Below are 23,406 nucleotides of genomic sequence, written 5' to 3'. Positions count from 1 at the left end.
ACGAAAATACATGACAATTTTCTCAATCTTTAAACCCGGTAAAAAGAACATATATGAAATTACATGATCGCGAAAAAGTATTTACCCTTTACAAATATCAACATTTCCACATATAAAATAAATAGAATATCCAAAAACTTTTACCTCTAAATCATCTATTACATTATACACGTCACCAACGAATTCATACCGCAAGCATTACAAATACTTAATATCAAATATTTAAATTATTTCCATGCACGTTTATTTCAACTTAAACGTATACCAAATTCCTACAAACATAAAATTCACAAAATAACTATCATTTCATTAAAATATAATTAAATTCAAAAACACTACTTAAATATAAATGAGCACATACATTAAATTAATAAAAATTACCTTACAATCCTAATTACTTTAAACTAAATCATTGCTAATAACAATTTTCCCAATAATACCAAATTCCTTTCCACCTTACATTTACAACAATGCATAAAAATAATATCCTCAAATAATTAAAAATACTAACTTACCTAATCTTCTTCAGAATCTTGATTACGTGGCGGATACACTTTTCTTCCTTCTGTTTCAGAACCTTTAAAATCATACTTATCTTTCAAAGCAAGATACCAGGTAAAATAAATAACATAATAAAACATCTTTATTTCTCTCTCGCACAACCTTAAAAAACATTTATTACTATCCTTTTCAATACCACTAAATACCCATTTCGAATTCACTTTAGTTATGGCCATGGGATCCAAAAATTCACAAACCTTATTTCACACAACACAGAATAAAGCCAAATACAAAATTGCCAGATTATTTCCCGATTAAAGAACAGTAATTCGTCCATTAATATCACATGACATATCCCATGATCTCTCATTTCCCTCACACAAAATAATGCGTAATCAGAACTGAATACTACTCACATTCTTAACAAAGTCTAACTAACCTAATCTTCTTCCGAATCTTCCTTACATGGTGGATACACTTTTATTATGGATTCAATAAAATTACTGAACGATTTTTTTTCCGAATTTGATAAAAGAAAAATTCTCTTTATCACATCTACAATTCACTTTAGACAGCGCCATACAATCCCAAAATTATTCAACCCTACTTCACACAACACACAATGAAGCTTAATACAAAATAATATACATCCACAGATACTTGTCCAAATTCCCCCCCTTTTCCGATTAAAGAAACGTAATTCGTCCATTAATATCACATGACATATCCCATGATCTCTCATTTCCCCCACACAAAATAATGCGTAATCGGAACTGAGTACTGCTCACATTATTACCAAAGTCCCAGGTAGTAACCTTTATCGCCTCCAAAATGTCGCCAAACTACCAGTTACCATATTGTAAAGATCAACCCATTCATTTTTTAAATAACAAAATTATTAAATTCTCACAAAATATGAAAGCTGCACATGTTCGGAAGAAGAACTATATGTGCTCAAAATTCAGTGGCTTTATGTGCCATGATTTTTTTACAATGCGGGGTAATGCATATATACCATACATACACATTCTTCATTATCATATAAATAATATCGATTATTATCAACTTCCAGTTTTATCTTTTCACAAAATTTTTATTAAAATGAAAAAAAAAAAAAAAAAAAAAAATAGCATCATTCTCAGTTAATAACAAATTAAAAGCAGTCTCAGAAACATCCTCCTACTGAAGGAATCCTAAACGGCGAAGTTTATGAAATAATACCATTCGAATTACTGTTAATCACTATTACTATAACAACTGCAAAGCATTCTACTAACTGCTATTTAAACACGTCCTTGGAATGAATAAAATACAACACCAAGTATATAATAACGCATTTGCTCAAAAGTTATTATTTCGGTAACGTTTTAGATGAATATTTCACGAAATTTTTTTGCAAAAATATAGAAGATAAATTCTCATTTTAAATGTATGTTTCCTCACCCGTATTCCACATTATCTGCTCTTCGCTCAGTCATGGCTTCGTGGATTTGAGCTTTGCTAACATCAAATCCTCGAACTCGACGGAAGGGCGGTGCCAACAACAATGTGCTTTGTCCAGTGCCACAACCGACATCAACTGCCAGTTCGAAAGGAGGGTTAAACTGTAAAATAAGACCAATAAGGAAATCATTAAACTCGAAATTGACTCACTCCTTTTCGGTACTTTTCCATTTCGCCGGCGCAAATCTCGCGAAGCAGACTTTATTGGCGACAACACACAGTATACAAACAAAAAAAAAAAAAAAAAAAAAAAAAAAAAAAAATATTAACAAATGCTAGTTCTAAGAATTTTTTATTTTGGAGGCATAAACATTTTAATATCTTTTAAAATTTTGTAAAAAGACATTAGTATAAGAATTTACTATGCTTCCAAGGTACAACTTGATTCGCCGGTTTATATCACGTGACCCCAAGTAATTTGATCTCGCATAAACTACGCTACAAAAATCTAATTCTCTCAGTAATTATGTACATTCATTTCAAGTTAAATCTTAATATGGAATACAAGTTTAAATGCAAGCATTATTTCAATTCGTACGAATAGCTTACTCAGAAATTATGTAAAACTGCAATACTTTACTTCACTAGGCCATTCTCATTATAATTTATGAATTTAACCCTTAATTTTGCTTTTTCTATATTTTCACCTTCGGGTGAGCGGTGTGATTGCATCCTAATTGACGTAATTACCGCGAATGGCATTGGGGCATAAAATTGAACTATCTGGTAAAAATTCTATGTAATTGTATGCCAGTATTGGAAGAAACAATCAATCTGATCAGGAAATGGCTGCGACTTGTTTTTAAAATGAGGTGTGGTAAAATCCTAGTATACGGGTGCAGCCTCGGCGCGATTTTGAAAATTATCGCCAACACCAAAAATGATCCAAAGAACGTCTATATATATATATACTATACACTATCTACTATGTGTGTATATACATAGTATATACACTATATATATAATTACCATATAATTACCATAATATACCATATATATTCTTTGAATGACCTGTTTACTACTCATCGTATATGTCGCGTTTTTACTGCTCATCATAAAGTCGCCAAAAGTAGCCAAATCCCGTGTGCACCGGATAGGATTAAACCTGAGATGTAAAAGGTTACCAGCGAGGATATTCCGTTTGGCATTGGTTGTACAATTTTTAGCGAGTTTATCGCCTGCGCCGGCAAAATGGAAAAGTACCCTTTTTTCACGTGAATTCCAACAGAATTAGGTTGACTCAGTTTTTTCATAATATAACACTTATTTGAAATACTTATTCACCCCTAACGAAAATTTATAGAATTCTATAACAAATAAAACAAACAAAAAAAAAAAAAAAAACATATTAAACTTCTTTAGAATTATGGCTCAGTTTTCTACAAACTAGGTCACAGATCCACAGAAATCTATAAATTTATATATATAACTTCTATTGAGTTATGTATATAGATTCTATTAATATATATGACGATATTCTGTAGAGATTTATGCGTATCTTCTATCATAAATATAGTTCATGAAGATCCCACATATAGAATATTATAGATTTTGTATAAAATCAACTAATAAAGTTAACAAGCTAAATTTTTGGGCTAATCTTTGGAATATGGTAACAGGTAGTTTGGCGACATTTTGGCAACCAACCCTGTTACAGCAACCTTCTACTTTTTTTTTCCGCCGCCATTTTGCCTTCACGAAGTAAAGACAGCTTTCTTTCTTTCTTTTTTTTTTTTTTTTATTTAATCAACATTTTTTCCAACAATCTGCTAGCCGAATTACGCTTATGCTAGAAATTTTATGGCACAAAAGGGCTTAATCATGACGAATATTAATTGCAAAATTGGGAGAAAGTGCAGAATCGCAAACTCCTTGCCGCGTTTTTCAGAATGGCACATACGCAGTAACCCTGTACACGTAGACCTATTTTTACTTAAAAAAAATACCAGAATTGCACAAAAATGGCATTGCGCACACTCTTGACTTTATTCATGTACACTACTTTTTTCTCTTAAATTAGAAAAACTTGCACGAAAATGCAGGAAAATTTTGTGAATCTTTAAAGTCGGTAAAAAGGACATATATGAAATTACCTGATCGCGAAAAAGTATACACCCTTTCCAAGGATGATCATTTGCACGTATAAAATAAATAAAATATCCAAAAACTTTTCCCACTAAATTATCTATTATAAACGTCACCTGCGAATTTATAACGCAAACATTAAAAATGGTTGCAAATACTTAGTGTCAAATATTAAATTATTGCCATGCACGTTTACTTCCACTGAAATGTATTCCAAAATGCTACAAACATATAATTTACAAAATCACTATTATTTAATTAAGATACAATTAAATTAAAAACACTACTTAAAATATAAATAACACATACATTAAATTAATAAAAATTAGCTTAAAATCTTAATTACTTTAAACTAATTCATTGCTAATAACAATTTTCCAAGCAAGATGTTGAAAACCTTCATCCTCCAAATAGACATATGACTTCCAGCAATCATATATTATTATTGTACCCGGTAGAATATACTGCTTAATAAAACTTAAAAAGCAATCTTTACTTCTATCTCGCACAACCTTGAAAAAACACTTATTACTACCCCTTTCAATCTCACTAAACACCCATTTCGAATTCACTTTACATAGGGCCATGGGATCCAAAAATTAATTAACACTGTTTCTTACAACATAGAATGAAGCTAAATACAAAATGCTATAAAGTACTGAAGATATTTTTCCAGATTCCCCCCCTTTTCCGATTAAAAAATGGTGATTCGTCCATTTATGTCACATGACATATCTCATGATCTCTCAATCCGTAATTGGAACTGGGTACTTCTCACATTATTGCCAAAGTCCTAGGTAGTAACCTTTATCGCCTACCAAAATGTCGCCAAACTGCCTGTTACCATATTCCAAAGATTAGTCAATAAATTAACATAACAACAATAATAAATTTCAAAGAATATCATGCACACAGCGTTCTGTTTCAACTTTAAGAAACTTCTACAAATTGCACAATCTAGACACTACGCACTAATCAACAAAATAAACTAAAATAACTAAAATAAATTTCAAACAATTCAAAAAAAAAAAAAAAAAAAACAACAATAATGACAGAAATTCATACTAAAAAAACAATGAATATAACATTCTATAAAATAAGAGCAAGAATAAAATAAAATGCACTTACCATGAATTAATGCTTTTTCGAACAGCAGAAATACCAATTTCATACCGCCTTTAAAATGCCGCCACGTAATCACTATCGTATTTATATGACAGCCAGACACACTATCCAGAAAATCCATACTATGGTTCACAAATAATCACAAATCCCTACTTCTGTCATGCACAGCCACTAAAAATAATCTCCCAGACCCTTTTTCCACTCCTCCAAACACCCACTTCCCCTCAGCAGGATGGCCACTATGATATTTCCTTTTGCCGAACTTCAATTCAACAACTTACACCATTTCTTTCCTCCCTATCTTCTCAGACACAGACGCGAACCAACGAGCTCCAACGAAAGATTTTTCAACGTCAACAGGGTTGCCATACAACACGCAATCGCGCCAAAAACCAGCGCAGAACACATATCGCCAGATTTGGTGAAATTAGGGCGTATATCAGAGTTGTACCAGAAAAACTGACTTCACAGTGATTATTCAGGGTTACCTAAAACCAAACAAATGATTTTCGAGGGTGTTGTAATGTTACTCTCGTCCCTTATTCTGAAATAATCCCTTAGTTTGGCGACAGGTTTTGTTTCTCGGAAAAGGTCGACCGAGAAAACGCAAGTACCCGAGCTTCTTATGTTTATGGTATCTAAATTTGCTCCAAAATATGGGCCACCTAGTGAATAACTTAAATATTTTTCTACCCTCAAAATGGAAAATTGTTAGTGAAACATGCTAAAATCATCTTCTTTCAACAAGAAGAAGTACCGCGACTCTTCGCGAATCGTTCAAGATGTATTCAGTGTCAGTTTCTATAACGGCGGCAGAAAAAGGCTCGCCAAGAAGTCTTAATCTTATCCCTTTAGACATTTTCCTCTGAGACTGCCAAAAATGAAAGCTGCATGAAGCTTTTGATGACTTCATGAGCAGAATCATACAAGCAATAATAAGAGCTTTCATTTTGAGCATGTACTTTCATAAAATATAATCATTCAATCTCTGCGAACCCGTGCATAGCCCTACTTTTAGTTTCCCAACATAGTCAATAACAGCAACAAAAAAAGGGGGCAGGGGGAAAGAACGTTTTGTTTGTGTAAAAAAACCACATAATCTGAACTCAGATCAAGGTGTTTTATTCGCCCAAAATAACAATAAATAAAATTAATGAAATTCTCACCTTCAATTTTTGTATTAATAATATTTTAACAACAACAACAAAAAAAAAAAAAAAAAAAAAAAAAAAAAAACCTCTCTATCGACGACGAATTTAAGTTAATAACTGGATTTATTGAATTATGGAAAAACGCATCTAAACTATCTGAGCAAAAAAATCAATGTTTTTTAGGAGATCTTTCTAAATGAAACCGGCTCTCATTCGTATTACATACGGGGTTAGGTTATTTGAATGTGGCAAAGCATCCGAGGGCTATCTTCCAAAGGGTAGGTATGGCTTTTTTAAAAATTTTCTAATAGGAAATGGCTGAGATTTGCATTAAACATGCGGAAACCGTGAAAGCGAGCCATACATTTACCTCGTTTGCTTGAATTTGTACCCGAGTCAAATTCCCAGTATTCAGCGGTCTTAATCGCTCGGCTTCTAGTGGGAAATTACTCGCAAGGAAAACTATTAAAACACAATGTCGCCAAAGCTGTTCGCCAGGATGTGAATTCGGACGATTGGATGTGAACAATGCCAGGATGTGAACTATCTGATTGATCACTGGTAGGCTTTAAATTGACGAAGAAATTGAAAATACGTAAATAATTTAACAACGATATGAATTTTAAATGCTTTAAGAATAACAAAATATTGAAAAGTGTATTTCTACACTGATTTAATTGAAAGAAATGCAATTAATAACACTCGAGCAACTTCTCTCCCTTGTATATCTTACACGAAGTAATAATTTGGTTCAGAATATGATTAATTTCGCACTGCGACGCCATGCACACATGTAGAATTTAAAACAATGGGAAAAAACATTTATTCATATATTGTAATAAAATCTTAATTTGTAGAAAATTTTTACATACCTCTTTGCTTAAATAATCAAGAATTCTTTTCAGTATCTCTGCTGGTGGTGTAGGTCTGTAAAGGCTGTAAGCTTTGGCTTGCTCTAATTCCTCGAACTGCTTACACGGCATCGTGATAACACAGATATTTCGGAACACAGTTGTTACGATACTTACCCGAACTCTTAAAAATTTGTAACTCTTATTAACATTCCGAAATTCATAAAACTACTCATATCAAATAAGATGAGTCTGAATGTATAAGTATTCTGTTAGTTATTTATCAACCACATTTAATTACTTTCAATGCTATCTCATTTTATTATAAAACATGACAAGACGGTGAAACTCTGTTATCCTTGTAGTTTAAACAGGAAAATATAAAAGTATTTTTAAATTCATTAAATATACAAGCAAGACGTTTTGTATATTAACAAAGATAAAAGCGTCTGTGGTATGACACTGTGTCTGCAATTAAGCCGCAATATGTAACGGGGTATGTCATCGTATTTCGGAACAGGAGGGTGAACAAACACGTTAACGATGTTTTGCTACGTCAAGGCATCCTGGAAATGTGATTCATTTTAGCACTGCCAACATTTTCAAAAACAGAGAAATAATACCTCCTTAAAGGAAAGGTAAAGGTCGTTTAGGTAAAGGTCGTTTCAAGAAGAGAAATAAGACTATCTGAAAGCAAATTTAGAAAATGTTTATTTGAAATATTTTTAAAGTACATATGAATAAACTGTAATATAATCTTAAGCCGATAACGAGTGAGAATTTAGCAATTTACGCAAACCGTTAAAATTATTTTATGCATATTTGCGAAATCGTAAATATAAAATTATTAACACCAGATAAACCATTTCACATCTGAGATAAACAACCAAAGAATGATTCGTCGTTCCTATTCTTGCACTATGAACCACTTCTGAACAAACATATGCAGGATGGCTAAAATTTAATGGTAAAGTTTTTCGGTGTTAGTTTTACGTATTCCGTCCACACGCATGGCTAGAATGCTCCATGTAATGCTTGCCGCAGTGGTAGTTACGTTTGGGTAGACAAGAAACCGAATATTTTTAACATAAAATGAATATTTCGTGTGGATTCCAAAAGAAGAAATAAAAGGGATAATGTTCAGAATACGTGTGGAGGGGGAGTCAAAGTGTGTTTTCATTTCGATAAACCTCAACTGGCCTAGAAAACGAATATTTAAAACATTCTACACAATCCTTGGAAATTATGCAGTATCCCATTTTAGTGAAAAATCCTGGAAATGAGTTGCACCGAAGTAGACTATTAGAAACCTAAAAAAATGCAGATCTAGAAAATTCAAAAGAAAATATTGTTTATAAAATTATTTGTGGGTGGGGGGGGACGAGTCAACTTCCCCCAGGAAAAGTTGAACATAGAGCTCTAAGATCTTGTCGGTTTGCACTGAGCTCACTTTTGCACACACGAAAAGCCCTTTTTAATGCAGTGCAAAGAACATCAACTTTGCACTGCATTAAAGGGCCTTTCTCATCACAGATGAATCTCAATTCAGACTAACTACTGATTTGAAACGTATCATCACCTGGAGAATCTTAATTTTAACGCACTCGCTACCTGCCCTCCAGTATTCGAGAAAAGAGAGTCACAGAGCTCTGTCTTGTGAGATAAAGAACAGCATTCAGACTGGACTCAGCTGCTAAAGTCCATACAATTCATGGAAAGTTGTACCCCTCATAAACTGATGCTAGTGGAAGCTCCATAACACTAATTTCATTGAAATACCTTGAAACATTCAAATGGCCAAATATGAAAACCTAAACTTTAACGTTTCAAAAATGTTTTGACCAACCTTCCGTGATCAATTAATGAAACTCCTAAACGTTTGAAAACCCTCCTCATTTTAAACAAAAGTTAAATTTATTGTTTTTAAAATTAATTAGTGCCTTCACTTTTCCTGAGCCCATAAGCCTGCCTCTTTCCATTTCAAAATGACTGTCTACTATATAGCGTTAAAAAATTCCGTAAATCAAAATACCCAGTCATCCTGAGTGAGGAATCAGGTAATTAAAACTCTTACTTCTAAGTATTAGAGTATTACTTACTTTTAAGTACTAGAGTAGTCGGGCCGAGAACAAAATGGCCGGCTAGGTCGAAATATTAGATAGCGATGCTTTTTGTTACATCGATGGGCACATGGTGTGAATCCACGAGAAAGATATTTGTAAGTGTATTGTGCTTTTGCGTCATGGAACTCACCTTTAATACGTGGCGAGTTGAAAGTGTTCTCGAATAGGTTTCTTTTGTTTATATGGCGGACACTAACCATTTTCAGGCATTCGCCACTATTAAGGCCAGAAGTGGTGGCCATTTCATTATGAAGACGCTTCCTAACAGGAGGCCACAGTTACCTCCTATGAAAAGGACGGACAATCTACATCCTTTTCGTAGGAGACTTTTATACTTTTATGGAAAAGAAATTCATAATTGTCAGTATAGACTGAATTCTTATAATTCCGTTTTCTCAAGCAGAGCGTGCAGCGGTCTTACAAGCTTTAAAATGGATTAAGATGAATGTTTACAATAAAATTATTGTTAATTTATATACTGATTGCCACTCGTTGCTTCAACTGCTCTCCCGCCCCGACAATACAAATTTGCTTATTGTGGGTATAAAATTGTTGCTTGAAAATATGCACCCTAATATTATGTTGCACTGGGTCAAAGCTCATGTTTGGTATGCCGTAAATGAGAGGGCCGACATTTTGGCTAAGGAGGCTGTTTCTAAAGAGAACATACCATTTATGGAAATATCTGGCTCCAAACGAGTAGCTTTAACTCTCATGAAAGAATACTTTAATAATAAGTGGAAAGAACTGTGGAAAAACTCTGATAGGAAGAAAAACCTACTCATAGATATTAATATTTCAAATAAAATGTTTATTTACAATGATATAGATATGAATCAATTGATTACGGGACATGGGAGGTTCCCATATTACTTGAATAGTTTAATTTACAAGACAATGAATTATGTTTGAATTGTGGTGTTCCAGAAAATGCCAGACACTTCGTGGTGGACTGTCCGCTAATAGATACTATTAGAAAAATTTTAATAATGCATCATTTGATTTTAAGAATTTTAATTTTAAACATTTTAAGCATTTTTCAAGAATTCTAATGCGCTTTGTTAATAATAATAGGCAAGTTGTTGGCATTTTGGTTTGGGGGATTTACTTTGGTGGTGCAGTAATTTTTAGGAGTTTTAATTTAAATTTTTAATTACACTTGGAATTTAAGGGGTTTTAATTCTTAGTTTTTATGTGTGGTGCCCTGTCAATTCCAATGTGTTGTTTGTTTGGTAGTGTTTTATGTTTGTGTTATCCTTATATATGTACCTTTCGTTATTTTTTCTCTTATACTAACATATATTTTTCTTGGTTAGTTATTTTTGGTTTTATGGGTGCCCCTTTAAGATCAAAAGATCACTTCGTCATCAGGTGGGTGGGGAGCACTCCAGCAATCTGACAATCTACATCCATTCCTTCTAAGGGATTCGAAACCAGGCTCTTTGGTATCGCAGTCGGCCTTCCTAACCGCTATACCACCTGGCCGGCAATAGATTGGTGGTAGTAGAACAGAGGTGGTATTTTCCACCCAAATTTGGATGGGAGTGGGCAATGCCATCTATAAGGTACCCAAAGTTCATGCCAACGACAGATGCAATTCTGCGCTCTTCGCCACATTGAAGTTTGTGGACTGACTCTGGTGTTACTGCCAGACAAGTAAGATAGTCACAACAACGACATAGTACACTAATAAGCAAGTCCAAAAGAACATTTACAGTATGCTCAAAATCAACGTTGGTCTTGCTACTCTTTCATCACCTTTGCTTAGCACTTAACCGTGTCAGTGTGTTCCCAGTATAATACTGAGTGCAATACAGAACAATAATTCATTACAAGTGTTAAACTCTGGTCTATGGTTTTTGTTAATTGTATTTACGTACACACTGCAAGCATTAAGTTTTAGTCTACTTACTTATGTACTTATATATCATTTGTATTATATATATTTAGCATTTCTAACTTTGTCTTATCTTTTATTATATGTCACTAACGATGCACATTTCCTGTATATTCTTATAATTCTGTCACTCATACAACATGTTTTCACATAGCAACGCTATATACAGTATAATGATTCTTCTCCTTTCTGACTATGGCATTCGTGGTGTAATTGGTAGCATGACCGACTAGCAGTCAAAAGATCTGGCGTTCGAATTTAGGCGAGAGTATAGCTGATTTTTCGTATTCCTTGCTTTGAAAAGCTTAATTGACTTTACAAATTTATTTACAAGCTAGCTGCAAATAATGTATAAAATACTCCCAGCTTATTGTTCTGTCCGAAATCCGAAAGCATATTGTAGGGGGTTCGTAATGGAATGAATGCACACAGAACCGATGATAAGTTGATAAAATTTATTTAAAAAAAAGCGCTTTACAGTTCTGGAACTTTCCATAAAAGTATTGGAACAGTTCTTCTCAATATGTATGAGCACAGTCAGTAGTTACCACTTCAGACTACTAAAAAAGTTAAATACAGCTCAAAGCAAAGGACATATAAAGAGCGAAGCTCACACGAAGATCTCTCGGTACTGCAAATTCAACTCTGAACTAAAAACTGAGAACTGATGTTTACTTTGGATTTATATAGTTTTCCCCGGCCGCAGAGAAATCTGTAGTACCTTCCATTTCTCGAAACTACTAGAAGGCATATGCGGTTAAAGTTACATATAAAGGCCAGATACAGTTATAGTTACATATAAGGATCAATTAGAATTATTCACTTTATAGTACCAATTACAGTTATACAGAGACCAGACCAAAACGTCGCCAAATAATCGCTAGTGACTTTCAGCGGCTTCTCGCCAAATTTGGCCACAAAAATTACTCGCCAAAATCATCGCCACCTCGGCGATATCTTGCCAATTTAGCGAGATAGCCATTGCCCTCAGTGTTAAATAGACTTGCCCCTGTTACCTTATTTTTCCAGCAGAACTTCATTTTCAAAGCATTTCTTGTTGCATTATACAAAACATACTACAACTTCACGAATAACTTCACTAAAATTATTTATATATATACAAAATTCGTAACAATATGTTATTGTACATATGATATTCAGTTTTTGTGCCTAAGTTTCTTTATTTTGAGCACCAGCATTATAATATATTCTACTGCAATCGTACTGCATTCTACTATATCATTTTGTATATATCACCAGCTACAAGATCTGTATGTCTGTTCGTGCAAGACCTAGAATACTGTCAGTACAGCATATTTTCCTCTGTCTTTCTGAAAACTCTTTCCACTGGATGGACATACCAATCTTGCTCACAGCCAAGCAGCTTGTCAGCGGTGGGAAAAAAATTACAAGCATACATAAATTAATACAAAAGTATCTTATATGCGAAAAATATCTTTATTAATGTATACAAATTTCTATACTTTTTATACATCAATATATTTCAAATTTAATAAGGTTCTTTCTGGTGCATCCATCAATTTAAAGCACTCATTAAGCATTCACTTTTCTACATATGATGACCGTAAAGTCTCTGTAGACTTTAATGGTGTCTTCAGGTGATATGTTTTCAGCAGCAGCTATTTCTTGTAACCTGAAAAATGAATAATAGCATTCCTCTCCTTTATGTTAAATCACTAAGCATAAAAACAACATTACAAAAATTAAAGAAATTAGTAAACATGTAAGTATTAAACATTATACGTTAAATTTTATTTCGCGTTTCCAGTTGCTCTTCTCGTACAGACTATGGTTTTTCGGTTCGGGAATCGTAAAAATTGAACTGTGATCTCGCTGCATTTCGAGCCACAGATCTTCCAGGTTCTGGGTGGGCAATTTTTTACATTCTCGTCTACTTAAAGGGCGACTGGCCAAATGCACAAATCTCAGTTAACCAGATAGAGGTTATTGTCCACACATTGTACTTCGGATGCCACTGTGAAGACTAGATTCATTCTTAATAGAAGCCATGCCCGTGGATTCGGTGTATACCATATTATATGAGATTCAAATATAAGGGGTGTTCAAATGAAAATGATACGAAACATCGTAACAACCAAACCGGTTGAAATTTGAAGAAGCCGCTTTGGGATAACGCAGAGAGACATCTAAAGACGCGAACTTAGTGTCCGGTGTAGTTGTGCGCACGTGCCCCCATATGACGCAGGGAAGAAGTAGGCAGTTGTGTGTTCCATCCAGTTGATGCAGCAGTGCGTGTGAAAAGATCCATGGCGTTCCATATTGCAAAATTCGACGATTGAGGAGCAGCGGGGCGTTATCAGATTGTAGAGCCATTAGGATTTTTTGGAAGCAAGAGAAAATGAAAAATTAGCAAACGCCTTCGCCGGGAATCGAACCGCTGAACCTCTGAAATACCGGCTCAGTGTGCTGACCAGTAGGCACGCTAGGAAGGCGGGAGAAATACCTTATAAGATTTATGACTATAAAAGAGGTTTAGCCGACATTTATTGCCAGATGGTGGCCGTATGCGGAGAAGGCTGAGTGTCAGACAAGTCAGGCAGAAAGTGCAGTGCCCGCTTTCGTGAAGGCCGGAAGTGTTTGAGTGATAATCAGAGACGAGGCTAGGCAAACACGGTAATCACGGCCGAACTCCTCGACGAGGTGAACGACCTGAAGAAAAATGATCGGCGTGTCACAACACGAATGCTGGCACGGATGGTGGGGGCCAGCGTTGGAACAATGTGAACAAATGTGCACGATAGTTTGGGTTACCAAAAGGTGTGCGCGCAGCGGGGTCCGAAAAAGCTTAGTGGAACACAAAAGGAACTTCATATGGGGCTAACAGTACAACCAAATGTTCCGATATCATGATGGTGTGGTGTATTTAATTACGGCAAAGCACACTAGGGCTATCTGCCAAAGGGGAGGGATGCCTTTCGTGGAGGACTTTCTAAGGGAAACTGGCTCGTATGCACGTTACACATGAGGAAAACCACGAAAACCGTCATGCAGCCAGCCCGTTCGCGGGATTCGAACCTCGGACCGAACTACCAGTGTTCAGCGACTTTACCGCTCGGCCGCTGGTGAGCCCCTGATATCATGAAGACCGCTTTCCTGGAGCAGATCGTAGCCGGTGACGAAAGCTGGTGCCATTTATTTGAGCCAGAGACCCTCCTAAACATTAACAGTCACGTGTACTGTGAGACATTCCGTAACATACGCAAGAGCAAGCGGCTTGTGGTGCTCACGGCGGGAGTGATTCTGCTTCACGATAACGCGCGTCCACACGTCTCCAAGGTCACACAGTGTTATGGCCAAGTGCATGTGGAGCAGCTTGAACATGCCGCCGACATGTCGCCCTGCGATTTCCATGTGTTTGGCCCGCTGAAAACACATCTCAGATGGAAACGTTTCAACTCGGACGACGAAACTGCATGATACAGTGGAGGTCTGCCTCCTGTCACAATCACAGAAATTCTGGGAACAGACAATCGCTCAGCTCGTGAAACAGTGGAGTACTTGTGCTCATGCATGTGGTGATTACTTGAGAATAAAGCATTCAGTTATACCCACAGTGTCGTTTCGTACCTTTTCATTTGAACACCCCTTATAGATTTTACTTGAAGTATATTGTAGCCACTCGAAGTGCATGACTGGTGTAGAAATGAGTCATTGAACACTCCATGACTAGGCACTGCCTGAAGTATCCTACTGAGCACTTATATGAGAATCTGTATATTGGCTCATGTTGGCATCCAAAAAGTAAAACTTCTATATGAATAGCCATAAAATTTGACATACCCTCACAATGTTTGCAACAACTCGTTGACTTGACATCGAAATGTTTCGTTATTTGAGTGCATAGGGAAGCTAAGCAGTATTAGATCAAGTTGCTGATTTGGCTTCAATGTTCTCTTCGAGGTATATTGCGAGATCTTGAAATAGGAATAATTAAACTTTAAAAAAATTACCTGGAGCTAAAATGTGATAGAAAAGCTTCTGCCTTCTCTTTCTCTTCTTTCAGGTAGTTTTGGAAACCAGAAAATGTGCTCACGTAGCCAACAATGTCGGTCAGACGACCTTCGAAATACTCCCGGAAATCGGGCATTCTGCAAACAAATATAATATAACAGACATTATTTCAAAATTAATGTAAAATGTTCAAAATTAAAATAAACCGTAGCAAAAGAATTTCATGCTATAAATAAAAGCTTACCGTTGTACTTCTTCAAATGGAAAATCGACATCTTTGTATCTTTCCATTGCAATCCGAGCTTTGGGATGATGATAACGTCTTGTTTCTTTATAATGCTGGAGGAGAAAAATTATACAAAAATTAGTTAAATGCCAGCTAGACAGAAAGAGGAGCTAAACATTTAAATTTCAGACAGTCAGTCATTAAACTTTTACAAGACATTTTTTTTTTAACCAACAGTAAAAACGGCTATGAAATTTGCAACTGATTCCCAAATACATTTTAAATAATGAATAATCAAAATTCTCATCCACATTTATAACAAGTACTGACTATATATTTTTCACAAAATTTCTTTATTGTATATTCTTTATCTCGTCCAATGTAAAACAATATGACACATATGGCAATGCCCGAAACTTACTCGTATTAATTCTACGCACAAATTGTTTTTTTTTTTTCACTGTAGCTTTTATTATAAGTTCATAACCAATTATTTAATTTTTTCTGTTCTGTCTCCTCTGACTTCGAATACCGAAATACTCACTCAGGGAAAAGATATGAATTAACCACCACAAAGAAAATGGAACCATGACATGCAGTGGAACCATGTCAAGAAATCTTTCAGAATTCAGAGAGTTCAGAACTTCTTAAAAGGCCGTATCATTCATACAAAATATTTTTATAGAACAATTTTTTAGTGGTTTCTGCTTTTTCACATAATATAACACAGCCAATTACCAAGGATTATTTTGCTGTTACCCTGTAAAGGGATAACTGGTTTTCCATTACAAATACGAAGACCATCAGACAAACTCCCATTTAGTTCGGGGCTGATTGGGAGAAAACGCACAATCTGCAACAGAAAGCAAGAAATCTCGCATCCGTTTTGCAATGCTAGAGCCGGTAAAAAAATTGTTTTAAAACATTTTTTATCAGAGGCAAAACGGATGTGTGATAATACCCTTAAAGAGAAACTTTTAAGGGTAGAATAAAAAGGCTTCACACTTTTTGCGAGAGAAACCTTTTATTTGGGAGGGAAGTTTTGCGAAAACGGTTGGTAAAATTTTCAGCCGAGGCCAGTTCCAGACGCCACTTGTTGAGAGTAAAATACGACCCTTTCGATTAGTTTGATTTATTCAATTATGGCAAAGCACTCGAGGGCTATCTGCTTCGACCCCTTTCGAACTTAGGGTATAGCATTAGGAATTTTCAAAATAAGGTTACACATTTATTTTATATAGCAATAAAAACTTAGTTAGATAAATGAGTGTCTTGGATAATCACAATCTGACTCACTTCTTCAACACAGTATCTTGGAGATGTTCATATTAAACAAGACTTTGCTGCTCACCTCCCAAGAACACTTGAAACAAACGTGAAGCACAACGTTTTGCGCAACATTTGCCATATCCTGATAAATTAAATTTTTATGCTTATTTATGCCCGGTAGGGTTTGATTGAAAACTTGAGCTTCTGAATGCCTCGTGTGAACCTGCCTAACAAGCACACAGATTTGTCTCCTAAACTTAATAAGAAAAGACTTTTTTCAATTATTTTCCAAAGGCCCGAAGTTATACGAATGGTCTTAAGAGCTTTACTACACGAAACAGAATTGATGATTACATTGTACTGCTTATATATATATATTACACTCCTTATATCTACTACAAATATTTCTCCTAATTGTAAATTAGCGCGAAGCTGATAAACAGTTCAGCAATGTTTTGAGAAAAGTTATGTTGCGAAGCTTGTGTATTGATGCTGAGGAAAACTGTTGCCTCTAAACAACTCAATATTCTGACATTAAACAATTTACTAGAGTTCAATATTCCATAGAACAACTTCAATACTTCGGTCTGCAAGTTACAAGAACAGAAGTAGATATTCAAATACAAAGCAAAGATGTTTATGAATTTTACGTAGAAACATTTGATCTTTCAAGACAGGAAGGCTTCTACTCAGTACCTACCGTTGTTAAGTTTTAGGCACGCTCAGCTTGGATGCAAAACGTTGTTAAGTTTTAGGCACAGTCAGCTTGGATGTGACAGTCAGCCAAGATGTCTCATGCATGCACAAGATCATTTTCTGGATATTTGCCATCTTTCTGAAGACCCAAAACCTACTTTGTGGCGCCTTTGACAAATTTAAAGATGATGGCTTATCCTTTCTACAACTCAATTCGATCAGATTTCGTTATTTGGCCGCCCATGCTTTTATTATCCGTGACATAAAATTGAATATGAAATCTGCAAAGAGAATTACTTAATCTCTTGTTCACAAAAAACTCTATGATAAATTTTCTTTTAACTTATTAATGATTTTATGATAAATAAAACCTTATTTTATGAAAACAATTTTTTATCTCATTGTATTTTCATCTTTTAGTCTTAATGACACGTTGTCAAATAAGTTATTAAATTGAAACATCCAGTTTCAACAATGAATGATCATTCTTTTAATTCCCCAATTCGGTTACTTCAAATGGTAAAAAAAGAAAAAAACATTTTTGAAAATCCGACCCCTCCCCCCAAGAAAAAAGCTTTCAGATTTTACAGATTTCAGATTATTTAACGTTTTGTGTTACCTTTATTTATTAAATACCATATTCTTCGCACTTAAACCATAAAATTCAGTTCAGCATCAATACCGCAAAATAATTTTAAAATGAGCATATCTTTAGAATTTCCGATACATAGTCATGCGCGCTGGAGATAATTTTTTTTTTTTCGTACAGTATTGCCATTGCTCGCTTTGAAATCGTTGAATTTCTTAATCAAAAATTCGTTGAAGTGTTACAAAATATGAAATCTCTACATATAATAAACGAAAGAGTCTGTCTGTGTGTGTGTCCTTCGTTCGCGCTGCGCGTAAGCAAATAGATCCACGCCTACGAAATTTTGGTACATAAGTGCATCTAGACAAGAGCCAGTTGCACCTCGAAGCGATTTTTTCGAGATTCGAATTAGAATTTTTTTATTTTATGTTTTGTGACGAAATCGCGTCATTTTGAAACATAATGGGCTATAGGAAAGCGAGATTTTACTCTACACACTCCATTTTTACATCGTCATGAAACGTAGGCACTTAGCTATTTTACGAACTTAAAATAAATTTCGTGTTTCAATAAATCGATTCTATAAGAATTTATTTAACCAAAGGGAGCTTAACACCTTTTCAACGGGATTTTTTTTAAAAAAAAGTTTATTTTTAAAAATGTACAGTTTATTTTTCTTAGATTTTTGGACACGTTAAACGTTCATCCTTGCGACTGCTTTTACAAAAAGAATTTTGGAAAAATGATAATATTTTGTATTTTAAAAAGAAAATTTTAAATGAAGCTTCCGAGTACACTTCTCACATCTCACATCTTTTAAAATGTGATTTTGGCAACAATTTTCCTGTCTTATTGTGTTTGATAGATTTTCGATGAAATCGCATCATTTTGAAAAGTTTCATTCTTTTAGAAATATGGGTTTGGCAACAATTTTTCATCGTATTTCTTATGTCACTGTTTTTAAGAGATTGGAATATTTCATTGTCATTTTTATATATATATAATACATTTTTATTGATTTTTTACTTCCTTGTACGAAGTAAAAAGGAAGCATTGTAATCGTGAAAAGTTTCAGGCAGCATATTTCAACGAAAATATCCATTTTGACCACTATCGAATGCAATTTAACAATGTTTTTGCGTAATATCTGTACGTAAGGACAGAATAAAATACTCTTTTCCTTCAAAAAAATTATAAAACTGCTTTAAAATAAATTCTGAAGAGAATTTTTCGTGGCGTCTGTACAAACGTATGTACGCACGTGCGTGCGTACGTACGTATCTCGCATAACTCAAAAACGACTAGCCTCAGAACGTTGAAATTTTGTATATAGGACTGCTATAACATGTAGATGTGCACCTCGTATTTTGGTTGCAATCGGCCGCATCAAACGTATATAAATATATATATATATATATATATATATATATATATATATATATCCACTTTGTTACCCGGCTCAGTGATCTCAGTTTCTTTACTCTTACATGTTTGTAAATTGTACATTTTTTGCTTTAAAAATGATTGAATTATGTTGTTTTTATCTTCCGGTTAAGGATTTTATGCCTTTAGTAAATCTGTGTGCAATATTTTTAGAATTATCAGCAATTTTAAGGTTTTTTAATTGCCGCTAAGCCTGTTTTTAATGGCGGCCATTGATGTTTACATTTGAAACAGGAGACTAGTTAATTTGTTGCCAATCTAGAAAAACTTAGCTTCGCAACAACAAATATAACGCATTCATTTATTATTGCCAATTAAATCATGCTTAATTCTTTCTGGAATTTTTTTGAGGAAATAAGCGTTTGAGATTTACTTCGTAATTTTTAATATAGATATTTAGAGTTTTTATGTATTTTTGCCTTCTCGCGAAGTGAGAACTGAATTAATTAAATGAGAAATACTCAATCGTCTGTGAAAAACTGTTCCCTTTTTGTTTTGTTTGCTTAATTTCTTTTATACATAGTTCTGGCTTTATTATAGTATTTGAATAGAACATGTGGCAACGAGTAGATAATTCTTTAAATGATATACATTTTGTGCATTCTGAGTTATAATATGAATGAAATATAATACTGTTAAGTAAACCTAGCGCTAGAGTGTCGCTATGGTAAACAAAGTGAATTTTAAAGAATGCATTTATTCTATTGTGGTTTATGCGCTGTCGGCGAAGTAGGTTTAATTCAATCTAATAAGTTTAAATAAAATGCAAGAGAAAATGCGTATAACTTAATATTCCGTACAAGGAAGTCATGTGGTGTACACATCAGGTTTTTTTGATAAAGTTGTTCTGCAGAGGAAAATTCTGCGCGGAATTTTATGTTTTTTGAGTTGCTTTAATGTTATGTTTTGCTTATTTCACTGTTTGTAAGATATTGAAAAGTTTTGCATGATTTTTTTCCTTCAACGGAAAGTTGGTTAATTTTTTTATTAGGATAATTAATATTTGTATTAATTATTTCCTTCTAATTTTTTTCTCTTGAAAATATAAGATAAAATATCATTAATTATATTTGCTTTTCAGAATTTTTGGTTTTTTTTTGTATTCTTTTATGTTATTTATTGTTCATTTCACTGTTTTTAAGATAAGAAAGTTACGTTTCACTGTTTTTAAGATAAGAAAGTTACGTTTCACTGTTTTTAAGATATTGAAGCTTTGAGTGATTTTTTTTAGGAAACAAAGTTTTTAACCTCCTTTATATCATTTGAGTTCTTAAGATTTTGTAAAGGGAAGATGGTTAATTTATTTATTAGGATAATTAATATTTGTATTAAGGGATATTGCTTATTTCATTGTAATTTTGTTATACGTAATAATTTTTTTTATGAAGTTGTTCTGCAGAGTAAAATTCTACGCAGGTTTTAAATTTAACGTTTGGTGTTCCCTTCAGCCATTTTTCCGGTACATTTAAAAGCCAGACGAAGGCTGGCTGCGAAGCTGCTAGTAGATAATAAAACAAATTCCAAATTAGGGCTTCCAGATACTCATATTCGGTGAAGGATTCTGGGAAAATTGCCCCTTTGGCCTAAAAATCAGAAATAGCGTTAAAACTTATAAGTACTTTTGTTGACACGGGTCTATATAATCTACGGGGCCTGATTTCAAAACCTCTTAAATATGTCCCTCCTCTCTAATTCTTTTCAATTCAGTGTGTTATAGGTAAAGTACTCCGTGAAGCAATTACAGACACTAACTTTTATAAATTATTATTTTATTAATTAAAGATGTTAAATTTTATAAAATAGTTTCAAAATTAAATTTTTAAAAAATTAATTGAATTGAAAAAAATCACATCACCACATTGCACGGACATTCACAACATTGTGTAAAAAATTCGAACTCCATAGCTTATCAGGAAGTAGTTTAAAAATTCAAATGACCAGAGCGATAAAGAACAAACTAAATTTGATAATGGTAATAATAATGGAACTGTCCACAAGAAACATTTTTTCCAACATTTCTTAGGCCCACCAGCGGCCGAGCGGTAAAGTCGCTGAACACTGGTAGTTCGGTCCGAGGTTCGAATCCCGCGAACGGGCTGGCTGCATGGGTGTTTTCGTGGTTTTCCCCATGTGTAACGTGTATACGAGCCAGTTTCCCTTAGAAAGTCCTCCACGAAAGGCATCCCTCCCCTTAGGCAGATAGCCCTAGTGTGCTTTGCCATAATTAAATACACCACCACCACCACCACCAACATTTCTTATTAAACAAAAGTTTTATTTAAAAGACTGCATACAGTGGTTGCTAAAATTGTGGACACTTTTGGAAATTTTTATGCTTTTGAACTTTGTATGCTTATAGAAAAAGTTACGTTTCACAAAATGCAAACTTGTATATATCATTTTAAAAAGAATTTATTACTGAATTCAATACAAAACACAAAATTCAATTATTTGCAATACAAAAAAAGTTAAACAATAATAGTTATCGATATACATTAGATAGTGATGATTGCAGTAAGTTATCAGTGCTTAATATAGTACCCTTTATTTTTGATTACAGCTTCACATCGACGTTTCATTGAGCTGACAAGAATTTTAAGCTCTTCTTTCGTTATTACATGATGCCAGGAAACAATTATAGCCTGAATTAGTTCCCTTTTATTTGATGGGCGCCTCATTCGGACAAGAGTTTTCAAACGGTGCCAGACATTTTCGATAGGATTGAGGTCAGGACTGTTTCCTGGCCATGACAACAATTTAATGCTCTTTGTACGAAACCACTCTTTTGATATTTTGGCCGTGTGGCAAGGTGCAGAATCCTGCTGAAAAATAAACGAAGCATTGTTGGGAAAGAGATCTCTGATGGAAGGTAGAAGTTTTGGTTCTAGAATAATGTCAATGTATTTTCTGACATTCAGTGTCCCATCGATGACATGAAGGCGACCAATACCATCTGCTGACATGCATGGCCAAATCATAACACTAACTGGGTTCTTTAAAGTTGCTTGAATGCAGTCAGGATGTAGCTCTTCTCCTATTCTACGTCTTACATATTTTTGCCCATCACTACCGAATAACGATATCTTAGTTTCATCACTCCATATAACATGTGACCACTGATCATCTGTCCAATTAATGTGTTCCTTTGCCCACTGTAGGTTTTTTTTTTTTTTTTTTTTTTTTTTTTTGGGGTAGCTGAAAATTAAGATAAGACCTTTTTTCGTGAAATTCTACCTCTCAGTCGAACATCTGTTAATCTTCTTCTGATTGTTCTTGAACTGACAGAAACACCAGCATCATTCAGATCACTTCTGATGGCCGCTGATGACATTTTTCTATCTTGGAGACATAGTCTTTTTATTCTTTTGTCATAAATAGATGTGGTGCACCTTTTTCGGCCTTTTCCTTCTTTGTTTTTTAATGAATTTGTCTCCTGATATCGTAAACAAAACTTTCGGACTCCAGATGTAGCTACTGAACCACCCATCTGTCTTGCAATTTCAGCATAGGAAAGACCACTTTCTCGTAACACAATAATATTACATTTCTTTCTAGGTGTCCAACCTACTCTTTTATTTGATGTCATTGCTTCTTGACTAAATATTAAAATTTTTTACAAAAATTCCTACTTGTAATTGCAGTGTATAAGAAACAGGTCCTCCTTCTACAGAACAAAGCAAAATAACGAATTGTTTCAAGCGTAAACATGATGTCAGCTTCTACTGGCAGTTACTAACATTTGATTGGTTCTCAGAACAAGAACAGTGATTGGCCAGGAAAGCTAGATATCACAAACCACTTCGTAACTGTGTTTTTTATTTATATTAAAGTACATATAACTTTTTTGTACTGCAAATAATTGAATTTTCTGTTTTGTATTGAATTCAGTAATAAATTCTCTTTAAAATGATATATACAAGTTTGCATTTTGCGAAACGTAACATTTTCTATAAG

At 34.2% G+C, this 23,406-nt stretch overlaps 2 protein-coding genes across 4 annotated transcripts in view; both read right to left on the bottom strand.

Annotated features, from left to right (window-relative positions):
• Positions 1-7,591, bottom strand: part of LOC118197134 (putative methyltransferase DDB_G0268948) — a 34,589-nt gene extending 26,998 nt beyond the window's left edge. Inside the window, exons 1-2 of one of the 2 annotated variants that reach the window (XM_035368635.2) lie at positions 7,238-7,591; positions 1,945-2,105 (exon numbers count right to left, since the gene is read on the bottom strand). In XM_035368635.2, the coding sequence (XP_035224526.1) occupies positions 1,945-2,105; positions 7,238-7,348 (272 nt within the window). In that variant the 5' untranslated portion in view covers positions 7,349-7,591. Of the gene's footprint in view, positions 1-1,944; positions 2,106-5,217; positions 5,432-7,237 lie in introns of those variants that run through there. The other variant, XM_035368636.2, reaches the window with a different exon arrangement.
• Positions 7,592-12,675: 5,084 nt separating this feature from the next.
• LOC118197135 (putative methyltransferase DDB_G0268948) overlaps positions 12,676-23,406 on the bottom strand; it is a 49,527-nt gene continuing 38,796 nt past the window's right edge. For both annotated transcript variants that reach the window (XM_035368638.2, XM_085815109.1), the window contains exons 5-7: positions 15,474-15,568; positions 15,229-15,366; positions 12,676-12,890 (exon numbers count right to left, since the gene is read on the bottom strand). In XM_035368638.2, coding sequence (XP_035224529.2) covers positions 12,791-12,890; positions 15,229-15,366; positions 15,474-15,568 — 333 coding nt within the window. In that variant the 3' untranslated portion in view covers positions 12,676-12,790. The remainder of the gene's footprint in view (positions 12,891-15,228; positions 15,367-15,473; positions 15,569-23,406) is intronic.

This window comes from Stegodyphus dumicola, chromosome 4 (assembly GCF_044657685.1).
Source record: "Stegodyphus dumicola isolate Sdum_Otavi_A_Nest chromosome 4, ASM4465768v1".
Lineage (NCBI taxonomy): Eukaryota > Metazoa > Arthropoda > Arachnida > Araneae > Eresidae > Stegodyphus > Stegodyphus dumicola.
This window is presented reverse-complemented; position numbering and strand designations above follow the sequence as displayed.